The following is a 13,126-nucleotide window of genomic DNA, read 5'->3' on the forward strand; positions in this document are numbered from 1 at the left end:
TCTCAATGTGTTTCCTCATCCCTCCTGAAGGATTTAGTGTTTCTAATGGGGACGTAAAGGGCGGGTCCCCAATAAAGACCATTTAAAGGTCCACGGGCTGTGGAGGCAGAGTCAGCATCTCTGGCCGCAGCATCCATCGCTTTCCTGGTGACCCACTCCGTCGATGTGTGAGCCCGGCTCAGGTCCCAGGTTTCCCCACCCCATCCCCACTCCAGGGCTGAAGACAAGGACCCTGTGTGGACGCTGGAGTGAGCCCGAGTGGCATCTCGGCCTCCACAGTGCCTGGCACAGGGCGTGGTCTAGGAAACAGTGCTGTGTGAAGGCTGCGTTCCCCTCCCCACCCCACAAGGTTTTGCAAACTGACTGAAACGGCCTCTGCTTTGTGCAGACTTCTTGGGAGTTAGATGTTTCTGTGGCCTGATTTTCTGCATCTGCAAAACCAAGAGGCAGGTCCTGGTCTGCAGGGACCCCAGATGCTGTTCTCCTGGCCACCCGCGCCCACCCCCGACGTGGCCCCTCCTACCCTCAGCTCCACGGGATTGGCTTTCAGTCTGCTGCCTCCGCGGTGCCTGGGGCAGCTGTCCCTCCATCATCAGACCTTCTGAAGAGCCCTCAGTCACCCTCCACCCATCTCCATTTCCCTCTAGGGCCATGGGTCTCGCCCAGGCCTGTGCACCTGCTGTGCCTCGTCCCTGAGGCGCTGGCTCTGTGGGAGGAGCAGAGGGACATCCAGGGATGGGGACCCCAGCGTTAATGTCTCAAACTCAGATGCCCGCGGGCTCCGCAGGGAAACACACAAGCTGGAACTGATGGCAGAGCACGTGCCCTGGGCAAAGGGCAGAGCCACCCCGCATCTCAGACTGTCACCATGGAGCCTCCCTTGGGGCTGGTGGGGCCTCATCTTCAGATGTCTGGAGTTCTAAATAAATTGTCCTGAGTTTTTAAATGTCGGCAACTAAGCAGCGTACAGCTAGCTGTCTTGACTGGTGGGTGCTGGCGGCTACTCTCAGTGAGCAATTCGCATGTGCCTGGTAACATTCTGGGCCCTTCTGCACAGTCAAGTCACCATTACTGTCATCACACCTCACAAGTTGGGAAACAAATGCCCAGAAAGAGTAAGTCATCTGCAAAGATCACGATTTAATAAGTGGTATTTGAACGCTGGCAGCCTGGGTTGAGCTCCCACAAACAAACCTGGGGCTTTCACCCCTTTCTATGCAAGGTTCTGAGTCCTAACAGCTGTTCTAATGAGCAGCAGCTTCTACGTGCGTGGTGAGGACACACTATCATGTTCAAGTCTCACGACAGACCTGAGGTGCATATTAACATCCTTATGTTATGGGTCAGGAAGCTGAGTTCAGAGAGCATGACTTTCCCAAGATCTCTCAGCCTCCGTGGGGACCGCTATGACCAACACTCAGGTCTGTCTGGCTCCAAAGTCCCGGCTCCTTCCACGCAGCTTGCTTTCTCTCTGAATCCCCGGTGTCCAGCCTCGGGCCAGGCTCAACAGGCCCATCGGGGCTCCTGAGGCTGCTGGACAGGACTCCCGGGCAGCCTCCTGCGAGGGGCTCAGTCCAGGGTGGCCAGGGTGGGCCTGGGTCTGAGCAGCGCCCTGGAGAGGCTCACTGCTCTCGGTCCTGCTCTCTTTTCTGCGGCGAGAGGCACTGCCAGATTCCCCTGTGCACCATCTCACTGCCCAGAGCATAGTTGATGGCGTTGACCGTGGGCACAGCCTTGGCAATGAGAGCGGGCACCTGTTGTGACAGAAAAGTCCAGGAGAGAAGTTTCAGAGCCTCTGCTCCTCTCTATGGTCCCAACTGGTGACTGCAGTCCCCCATGCTCGCCCCGACATCCCCCCAGCCGCCAAGCATCTGTCCTTATCTTGATTCTGCAACCTCTAAGCCTTCTCTGTGACATACGTTGGTGGGTGATGCATGGAATCACAATCCTCTGGGCACCAATCTCAGCCCCTGGTCCCAGAGGGTACGTGTCACCATCTGGCTGGCTGTCCCTGTCATCTCACATAGGCCTAGGCCATGTCGAGCAGCGGCCCTGCGTCACCAGGGGACAAGCTAATACCCAGTGAGTTATGAATGTTCAAAGGAAAAGAGAAAGAGAGAGCTTATCTTGGAGGCCATAAAGCCAGAAAGAGAGATGGGGTGAAACAGAGGCACAAAGATGGAGAGAGCTTTGGGTACTGGCTGTGTCTGTACCATTTGCAGCTTGGGGGAGATGGAGGTCACATCCGCAACGGCTGCGTACAGATATAGGAGAGCGTAGGGGCCCCAGCCGAGCAGCAGCGTCCTGGCTGGCAGAACGGTGTTCACCTGGGGAGACATGGGTAAAGGAGGGAGGCATCAACTTGCTCTAGGTGGTCGGCAGCCCCGTGAGGTCCAGGAACCAGGTCGGCACTCGGCAGGGCTGTGGGAAGATGCTGAGCCTGTGGGGGAACCTGGGACCAGATGAATCTCTCTTCTGTTTAAGATGCCTGACCCTAGGCCTCTCGGTCAAGCTTACTTGACCTCAGCTGCCTTGTCTGTAGAGTGGCCTGAGAATGCCTGACTGGAGGCCGGGACTGGCGTGGATAATGAGCTTCCTTCCTGGTCTGTGTTCTGAGAAACCAGGGGGTCTGTGAGTGTGAATGTGTGCGTAAGGGTCCTCAAGCTGCGCTACCCTCACAACTCAGCCCCAGAACCAGCTGGCCATCAGTAGCTGCAGCCAACTTGCAGGTCAACCAGTCCTGGGTTCAAAGGGGCCGCTTTCCGCCGTGTGAGATAGAATCAAGCAGCAGGCGATGTGGTACCACATGTGGCCACAGGACGCGATGTGGTACCACATGTGGCCACAGGCCACAGAGCGCACGACTTGCGCTCTAATTTCAGGGTGGAACTCGCTAAATTCCAGCTCCCCACATACATTCAGAGGTTAAAATCCTGACGCTAAAAATCAGTGCCTATTTTCTTATTGACCATGTCGCCTTTTAACAAAGAAGGTGACTTAAGCTCGCAGGCGTGGTCCCTGGGACAATGCGTGGCGACCTCTGCTGATGTTACTGAAACGGATGGTTTAAAGTCAACACGGAAAAATCCGTGTGGCAGCCTTGTCTCCTGGTCGATTGAACCTCCAATAAAATGTGGCGACTTTGAGCACCCAGGCAGGGCTAGGGGAGGGCAGAGCGAGGAGGACAACCGTGGAGGCGGTGATGAGCGGGAAAGCAGCAGCACAGCCCTCGCCCTCCTTCTGTGACCAGGGGAACCTGGGTCCACAGCTAAAATCGATTTGTACAGTGCTTTTCCAATTCAAAGAAAAAAAAATGTGGCAGATTGTGGCAGAGAGTGTTTCTTTTATATACTACGATTGCCCACTTGAGTGGTGGAGTCCCAGACCTGGGTTTGATCCAACTCTGCTATTACTAATTGCATGGCTTTTGAGCTGTTTAGCTAATAACCCCTTTCAGCCTCAAATTTCTAATCTGTGACCTCGGGACAGTAAAACCTTCCTTCCTCGGGGGGTGGGTGCAAAGATGAAATGACATAATGCACATAAAGTAACATTAGTACCTGGGTTTTTTGGTTTGTTTTGTTTCTGAGTTTTTGGTACTTCTTATGACTCATCTGCTAGAGACTGTTCAGTTGCTAAAGTTAAAGGAAAATCGTGGCAAGAGAATATTAATGCAGAAATTGAGAAATGACCAGGAGGGCTTATTTTGATGCAATTGTTTTTCTTGGACAAATGTGCTTTCAGGTGTGGTTTTATGTTGTGGGTAACAGCCTGTGCCTGTGATTCAATGAAACATCTTGAAGCAATTTACAAGTAGCATTTCAAATGCATGTAATTTTGTGCCAACCCTCACATTCTTGGGAAGGAGCAAGTGTAACAGCAAGGATGGTGTCCGGTAGGGCACCCTGGCTCTCAGAGTTACGGGGTCTGGGTAAGTCTGAGCAGTTCTGATACTTCCTCCCAGGTCTTGGTGATCCCCAGCAATGGGGAAGGTGTGTTTCTGCCCTAACACCCCATATGCTCAATGTACGAAAGCTGGATTTCTTTCCTGATCGTTGAAAACACAGAGAACCCCTGGTTATTGTCGCATCATTCATGTTCCCTGGTGTCCCTGAGAGGGACAGAGAGATTTCTCCTGCTCTAGGTGTTGATCCTTACCGGAGGACGGCCAGTCTTCCCGAGTTTCTGCTCCATGAGCCGATAGGATATGACTGTGATGAAGAGGGGCAGGAGGAAGTTGAAAAAGGCCATGGTGAAGAGGAAGCTGATGAAGTTTCTGCAGACAGAGGGGATGGAGGAGTCAGGATTGCCTCTCAGAGACGATCAGCTACCCTAGAAAGCCCACCAGATTTTGCTCTAGACAGTCAGGTGCACGGAACTGCTCCCATCAGATGTGTTTTCAGAGTGTGGGTGCTCCCGAGTCCCAGCTGAACTCCCCTCGGAACCAGAGAGCTACTAGGTCCTCCTGGAAACTGCCTTTAGGAGCCAGGGAGCTGGAATGAGGGACAGTCCTTCTTTAACTTGCTGTTGGGCTGTTCAGGTGCTCAGCCCTGCTCTCTGTATGTGCCCCAAGCATAGAGAACGGGACACTTTAGTTTGGGAAACGTGTTTCCCAAATGGAGATGTCAGTGGACCAGGAGGAAGGCTCATGCAAGGAGTGTTCCTGGCATAGGGGTTTGGAAGGACCCTGTGGATGAGACTGGACATTGTATCACTGAAGAAATCATTGAAGGGACCAGAGAAGAGCCTGGGGTCCAAGGTAGTGGTCACAGGGAGACAAGAGGGCTGCCCAGAAGCAGGTGGGAGTTACAGGGAGGTAGGCTGCCATTCCATGAAGGGAAGACCATGTCACCTGGGTGCTGTCCACTAAGGAGGAGTGGGAAGGAGGGCTGCCAGAAGAACTGGACACCAGCTGGGGAAATACCTGCAAGGAATGCCCTGAAGGGCATTAGACAAGACCCAGGGTTCTCCAGTGGGTTTGACCAGGGAAACGGGTCATCAATGCAGGTGCTTTATGAGTAAACATGAATAAACATGTAACAGATGAATGCAATGTGGCTCTAGTGGAAGCAAGAGGGGGGCTGAAGCCCATGTGGTCCTTCCCCAAGGCAGCCCCTAGAGGGAGCTCCGGACTCCCCAGAGCCAGGTCGACCTGGCAGTATACTAGATGTGTGGCCCACAAAGGTAGGCTCCATCATGCATTTATTCTTGTCTCTCCAGGGCTTGGCCCAGGGCTTGGCTCACAGCAGACGCTCAAGGAATTCCGAGAACTGAACTCTATGCCAAGGAGGTCCCTTCCAATGCAAAGACCTTAACATTCTTTGACGCTATCGAACCAAGGATATGACTCCCTGTAGAAGCTGGTAAGTCAGAGCTGGGACATCTGACTGTACTAAAGGTGGAAAAGGGGCATGGAGCTCAGTGAATGTTATAACCAACACAGGCCAATAGCTCCCCGGATAGGACCCCTTCTGTGGCCCAAATCTGCACCCCAGTTTGCATAACATTCCCATCACTTGGCCAGTCTTTGGAATGGGCTTTCCTTAGTGGGTATCATGTCTAGGGAGTTGAGATTGTCTGGCAAATGCTGACATGTCCCCATTTGGATTTTCAGCTGACACTGCTGTCCTATAGACTCAAAGCCAAGACTCCCATGGAAAGGAGCCTCGAAGCTGCTCCCCTCACCTCACCTGTCCCTCTTGGAATAGTCCAGGGTGCAGCATGTCCCCAGCGGCTCACGGTCATAGTGTCCCCAGCCCAGGAGGGGCAGTGTTGCCCAGAAGGCAGAAGACAGCCATACAAAGAAAACCAAGGAGACAGCCGTGTTCCAATCCAGTCGACTGCCTGCATGGGACACAGGAGGAGGGTGGTTGAGAGGAGGAGATAGCTTGGCAGAGTGAAAAATAATGGACTCTATGGTCATGCAGAATGTCCCTAACTGCTGGCTCTGATGCTTAATAGCATAGTGCCTCGGGCAATTAAGAGTTTCTCTGAGCCTCAGTTTTCTCCTTCACAAAGTGGGAATGATACTCCCTGCTTCAGAAGATTGTTATGAAGAATAAAAGAGATAATTTTTATTATAACACCCCCCCTTCCCTCTTCCCTGTTTTCGTGCTGCTCACCTGTGCCCTCCAGCACGGGAAGGGCTTTGATCCAGAGGCCCATGGGACAGGGATTAACTGCTCTATATTAAGGCCGAGAGAAGGTGTGCATTCACGTGTGCACATGTGAGAGTGCATGTGTGTGTGTATGCACGCATGCATGATGGTCTGAGGGAGCTTTGGGGACAGGGATGGGGTAGAAGTGGTGGGAGAGGCGCTCCAAGGTCAGATGGGGTGGGAGGGGCTCAGATAGGAGTTAGGATAAGAACAAAGGCTTTTTTTTTTTTTTTTTTGGCCTGGACAGAGGCATGTGAATTTGTGGAGGGCAGGGGGCCATGTGTGTCTGTGGCCAGGGCAGATCTGCGATTCCAAAGGGGAAGTGCTCAGGTCTTGAGGTCATGCTAGCTATGGACCCCAGAGTAGCCTCTGTGCCAGGCAAATCCACAGCTCCAGGACTCAGAGCACAGGAGACAAAGGGAGAGACTCCCTCTGGAGGCATCCAGGCCATGCCCAATCCCAGCTCTGCCCCTATACCTGTGTGACTCGGGGCAAGCTACTCAACTTCTCTGAGCCTCTGCTTCCCAGTCTGCAAGCTGGGGGTTTGCTGTGAGTGGTAACTGAGCCACGGCCCCCCAGATACATGTTTATGTATCTCTGTGGTGAGTGTTATCCTAAATGGTCTATGGGTGAACATGTTTTTCTACTTTAATGTATATTATAATTATAAGGACACTAAAGTTGTGATTTCACAGATATTTTTTAGAATGAGACTAAAGCAGGTGTTTAAATTTTTTAAAATGGGTCACTTTTAAGAAAAAAAAATAACACAGCAGGTGGTACACTGATATGGATAATTATGAAGATGGAATTTGACAATACAGCTTGAAAAATCTGGAGCTAGACTCATTTTCATGAAGCCTTCTCATGACAGAGCCTCCATGGAAGTGTGGGGTGCGAAGGCACATGCCCAGTTTTACACACACACACACACACACACACACACACACACACACACACGCCTCCTCTCTGCCTCCCAACAGTGCCTGTTTTCAAGGGTATTTTCTGTATCCAGGATCTCATTTGATTTTCAAAATAAAACTGTGAGGTAGGCTATAAAAATCATCCTGCAGAGGAGGAGACTAAGTTCACAGAGGACCTCTGACTGGCCTGAGGCTGTAGTGGGGGCACAGGCAGCCTTCCCAGCATGTGCCTCAACACCTCTCCTGCACTCTCCCCACCCCTCCTTTCCTGAGTGCCCATACCCCACGCTCATGGTCACCTACACCCACCCACAGTTCCCTGAACTGGGAAACACTGAGCAGACCTTCTCCCTGATCACCCTCAGTAGGTGGATGTCCCTCCACTGTGGGAACCCGAAGACATACGGGTGCAGTAGTGGTGATAGCGCCCCCAGGCGATGGCTGCACTGCTGCAGATGCTGGCCAACACTGTTGCAAAGCCCTGGAAGCCGTGAACCTGGCATCCTTCTGAGCCATAGGGCCAGCGCCTGTGGGAGACACGGGGCACCAGTGATCCCTCCCCCCGTCCCTGTCTTCCTCCCTCACCTGCTCAGCAGCAGCTTGGAAGGCACTCTTAGCTCCTTAGAAAAGGGCTTTAGTATCTGTTTTTCCTATGAGGAAACTGGGGCCTTAGAGATGGAGCCGCTGCGGTGAAGGGGTGGAGCCTGATGCCGACTCTCCAGGCTCAGGGTCCTTCACGGCACCTCTGTTGGACTGAAGGGTCTCCCTGGTGATCAGATGCCTGCATCACAGGAAATGGAACAACCTGGTTGGGAGGAGAGCTTGTGCCTGAGGCTCAGAGGGGAAAAGGTACTGAGCCAATGTCACACAGCAGATGAAGACGAAGACAGAGGGTAGATCCCAGGCCTCCCAGCTCCCAGCCTCATGGGCCAAGCGAGGTGGAAGCTTCAGTTGTCTCTCCCCAGCCCTGGGAAGGGGTAGGAGGAGAACAAGGCCAGGAATCCTCACTGATTCAGACCCTACAGACTGGTCAGCTCTGAGTGTTCATAGGAAGGCAGCGGTGGGGTGGGGGTGGGGCTCTAGCTTTCACAGGAATGTTCCGTCTGCTTAAGAAAACAATCCGGTAAACACCTTCTGAGGCCACTTTGGAAGTCCCTGGTTTGCACATAAGGTCTTAGACACGTGTCAAAATCCTGTTTGCTTTCACAAACACTTATTTATGGCTTCTTAGGTGCCAAGCATTGTTTTACGTTATTTACAAATAGTAAGTCAATACTTCCAACAACCATATGGGTTAGGTAATAATATGCAATTTACAGGAGAAGCCGAGAGATAGAAATAATGAAGTCAGGATTCCAACCTAGGCAGCCTGGTTGCAGAGCCCATGCTCTTAATCTCCGCAGTCAGCCAGCTCTGATGGTCAGGTCCGAGCAACTCCTGAGTTCCAGAAATCGGCTGGGGTTCTACAGGGATAGTCTGGAAATCGGATTTAACCTAGTTCAGTCTGCCCACCCTCTCCCCTATCGTCTTCTACAGGTAGGCAGAATGTCTCTGGCTTGCTGCCCAGTGCCCAGAGGTCAGGCCCCAGAGCCCAGGGACTGCGGAGGGGGCAGGTACCGGAGGAGGCTGGACGTGGCTGCCATGAGGGCATTCAGGCTAATCCCACTGTCCGACAGCGCCAAGCTCAGCACCAGCAGGTGGCTGGGAGTCCGCAGCTCCGGGTTCTTGCAGAAACAGAGGATGGTCAGGCTATTGAGGCTGAGGCCGGAGAGAGCTGAAAGGAAGGGGAGAGCTGGCACCGGGGCTGCAGAGGCCCTCCTGGGCTCAGAATGAGGGGCCATGGGGTGGCTGGGGCCTCAGCAGCCTCCCTGAAACCCTCAGCATCCATCTCAGTGCAGCTCGCCAAGCCCCTACACAGCGGGCTGGGCCTCAGGTACCGAAAGCCACGAGCTGTACACCCTGCCCTCTACCCACGCACGGTCTGATGGGAAGACGGACAAGGAAGAAGTCCGCTAAAGTGCAGCATGGTTTGTGCCGGAACAATTACAGTCATGGGCAGCCACTGAGCCCTTATCACGTGCCCGGCAGGGTGTTGCGCACTTTATGTGGGTCCTCCCTCCCAGTCAGTCTTCACCTGGACACCGTCCTCCCCACTTACTGCAGAGAGGCCGAGGCTCAGAGATGCTGGCCAGCTTGCCCTAAGTATGTAGCTAGGAAGTGGCGGAGCTGGGACTGGAAATCAGGTTTTTCAAATTCCAGAATGCCTTCTCCAAGGGCTCTGGAACAACGTCAGGGAGAGCGCTGGCTAAGGGGTGGCAACGTAGAACTGGGAGCTTCCCAGGACACCAGGCAGTGAGGTGAGCTTGAAGGGAGTGGTCTCCAGTGGTAGACAGACTTGACCTTGAACTTCGGCTTTATCACTCATTTGCCGCCCCTTATGCTCCCTGCACCTGGGCTTCTCCCGTCTAAAGAGGAATGGGGAAGGATCCTGCATTCAAACTGTGAGCGTCCACTAGGAGGACAAGGTGTGGAAGAGCATTCTAAAAAGAGGGAACAGCACGTGCAAAACCATCAAGCTGTAAACTTTCAAGGCATGTTTGAAGACCTAGAGAGATGCTGGACTGTAGGGTTCCCAGTGGAGAGGAAAAAGGGCTTCGGCCACCAGACGATGGCATCCAGGGTCTCTGGGACCAGCCTGGTGGCTGCGGCTCCCTCTCCACTGTCAGTTCTTGTTGGGTGAGAAAATGTGTTGATTATTTCTCTGGACCTGCTTTGAACAGGGGCTGCAGCCCCCATCAACCTAGTCTTGGCCTGTGGCCCAACTCCAGCGCCTGCCGGCCCAGCTCTGGCCTCAGTGAGCATCTTAGGGGCTCTGGATTGAAGCTGGTACCTCATGGACCCAGGTCACCCCTAGAGCAGGAGACCTTAGGGCCAGGGGAATGGAGATGGTGCAAGTAATGTGAGGCTGGAGAGGAAGGGAATGAATGAACTGAAAACCCTGGGTGTCTATCTAGGCTAGCACTTTATGCCCTGATCCCATCTAACCTTTACCACCACCCACTTGGCACGTCAGGGCACCAAGGGTCAGAGAGCTCAAGTGTCTTGGTTTCAGTGACACAGACAGCAAGTGGCAGAGCTGTCTGCCTCCAGAGCCTACCAGGGGCCTGATCTTATATGAGATTCTTAGCAGGACTTCCAGGGAGCGGATTCAACTTTCTCTTGGCTGCAGAGACATGAAAAGCCCTGGTTCTTGGTCATGCCCTGGGCAGACGTCCCCTTCTCAAAGTTCCTCCCTCCCTGAGCCTGACCAGCTTCTCTCTCTTGGCTTCCCAGCCTGCGTGCTGCATCCCACAGGTGCAGCCATCGGAAGACCCCGTGGGTCCGGGCACAGAGGAGTAGGGTTTGGGGACCTCTCCTTGCCAGCTTTGCAGCTGCGGCCTGGGTTCTGGGACCCGGCCGAGTTCCTGCTCCACCCCGGCTCCTGCCTGGCTCACCTTCCACCAGCAGCACCGTTCCCACTGCCAGGACCTCCAACTCCCCGAAGCCGGTGGGCAGGGTCCCGGACTCTGCCATTCTCTCTGCCTTTCTCCCCGCTGACCCAGCTCTTCTCTGGCTCCCCCAGCCCAGGCGCCTCTGTTATAAAGGGCCATTCCACGTGCTGGCACATGCAGGTTATTATGCTAGACATTGAGCTCCTTTTTGCTGCCTTCCCTGGCCCCTCCAAATCGTCCTCTTGGCTCGGGCAGAAGGAACCCATTCACCAGTTAGACAGTGCCACCTTTGTGAAGCCAGCACGGAGTCCTGCCTCATTCATTTCGGCTCCATGGGATTAAGGACCTGGAATCTAAATGGTGTATGGCTGAAAGCTAAATTAGAAGAGAGTTGCATAACGCAGGGAGGGATGGGGGCAGAAGGGGGGATTTGAGCTGCAGCTGAGCCTGAGAACGGGTCAGGAGCCAGGCTCTTCCATGTTTTCAGGTGCTGACAAGCCTAGCACCTGTGTGCATGTGTGTGCACGTATGTGTGTGTGTCCACCTGCTCATGTGTGTGTTCTCACAAGCGATGGGGAAAGAATGCTGGTTGGGAAGTCATTTGCTGTCATAGAAAGAGCTCCAACTGGGACTAGAGACTGGTTCTGGTTCTGCATTAACCATTAACTAGCTATGTCCCTGAGGCGGGACCACTGGGGTCATCTCAGTTGCCTCTTTTGCAAAGTAAGCATCTTTGCCCCTGGCCTGTGTGAGTCTTGGTCAGAAGAATACATGTTGGATATAGCCTTTGGGGCTGCATTTCCTGTCTCCCATAGAGCACTTAAGTTATGCAAGCACAAGATCTCCCAAGGCACTGGATTGGGACAGAGGGGCTTCTGTCTTCTTGTAAGTGGCCCATGACCCACGAAGAGTGGTGCCTTCTATAAATGAGGGACTGCTACAAGTTACACACTGGCTTATAGTGACAGTTACGTCAAGAAACACTATTCCTGGGAATTCTCTGGGGGTCCAGTGGTTAGGATTCTTCGCTTTCACTGCCAAGACCTAGGTTCAATCCCTGGTCGGGGAACTAAGATCCGACCAGCTGCACGGCGCAGCTAAAAAAAAAAGAAAGAAAAAAAGAAAAGGAAAAATAAAAGAAACACTAATCCAGAACAACTTAATTCATTTTCAGGTAAAGAAACCAAGGCTCAGAGTGCTACCATTACTGAACACAAGCTCATGTGCCCGATGCACAGTGAGGCTAAACAAACGTAAACATCAGTTTGAAGCAGAGAAAGGTTTATTGCAGGCCATGCAAGGAGAAGGAGTGGCTCGTGCCCCTCAAAACGCAAACTCCCCGAAGGGTTTCAGCAAAGCATTTTTAAAGGCAAGGTGAGGGAGGGGCATGGTTGGTGGTTGCAGACTTCTTAGTGTCAGAGCCTTTGTTCTTGCAGCTGTCCACCTATGTCAGGCCACGATGTTCTTGTAAACCTTCAACAAGACAAATGTTATTCTCTTTCTGCAACTCTTTATCTCTTTATGAATGGCAAAGTGTTATACTCTTAAAGGTCAGAGCTTTGAGAATGGGCTATTCTGTATCTTTCAGGCTATAGGCAACGTTCTTAACTCTAAGCCAAAGCAATAGAATAACAAAGTTAAAGAAACAGATCTAATATGGAGTCAGGTTTGTTCTTCCTTATTACACTACCAGTAATATAGCTAATATTTATTGAGAGCTCGCTAAGTAAGGGCTAGGCACTGTGCTAAATGATCTTATGATGATTCCTACCACAAATGAACAAATTAGATACCATCATCCTTTTTGTTCCACACAAAGAAACTGAGGCTCAAAGCAGTAAAGAATTGGCCTGAGGTCATGCAGTGATTCAAGGATGGAGCTGGAACAGAAGCCCAGTCTCCTACTGCCTGGGCTCCTGGTCAAGCAGCTCATTTTATCCTGTAAATGTTCCTTTCCCATGCCTTTCCTCTTGTTGGCCCTTTTATCCAAGCCTAACCACCCCTCAGGGCTGAGCTGACTTTCCACGTGTTCCTGGAAGCCTTCCTTGATTACCCAGTTACCAGAGAGTGTTCCCTGCCTTTCCTGATTTCCATCTTGCATTACTGTAACCAGCAACATATGTCAGGTTTTTTTTGTTCATGCCTGCAAGATTGCAAAAGACTTCAAGGGAGAAGAGAAAGCAGGACAGGACCAGGAACCAAGGTTAGAATTTAGGCTGGCAAAAGAGAGCAGGGTTGTTGCATCCCCAACAGAAGGAGGAAAAGCCAGCAGGAAGTCCCTGGTGTTCCAGTGGTTAGGACTACGTGCTTCCACTGCAGGCGGGCATGGGTTCAATCCCTGGTCGGAGAGCTAAGATCCCACATGCCATGCGGTATGGCCAAAAGAAGGAGGAAAAGCCAGAGAGGTGGGAATGGGCAGGGCTGGCTTTCTGGTTTGGGGAGGAGGAGGTACAGGTGGGAAGCACTGAGAAAATCACATTGGCTGAATCGGAAGAGAGGAAGGAATGGGAACCAATGTTTCCTGGAAGCCAATATTGTCCAAACAGGCCTGGCA

General features: G+C 52.5%; 1 protein-coding gene across 1 annotated transcript; it reads right to left on the reverse strand.

Moving 5' to 3' along the window:
• Positions 1 to 1,622: 1,622 nt before the first annotated feature.
• On the reverse strand, positions 1,623 to 10,654 carry RGR (retinal G protein coupled receptor; the record flags this gene model as incomplete). The annotated part of the gene is made up of 7 exons (XM_082854189.1): positions 1,623 to 1,754; positions 2,214 to 2,327; positions 4,159 to 4,276; positions 5,691 to 5,844; positions 7,487 to 7,608; positions 8,699 to 8,855; positions 10,576 to 10,654. 7 exons carry the CDS (start codon positions 10,652 to 10,654, stop codon positions 1,623 to 1,625), a joined length of 876 nt encoding a protein of 291 aa, XP_082710315.1.
• Between the last annotated feature and the right edge of the window lie 2,472 nt (positions 10,655 to 13,126).

This window comes from Leucopleurus acutus (assembly GCF_964270905.1).
Source record: "Leucopleurus acutus genome assembly, chromosome: 14".
NCBI lineage: Eukaryota > Metazoa > Chordata > Mammalia > Artiodactyla > Delphinidae > Leucopleurus > Leucopleurus acutus.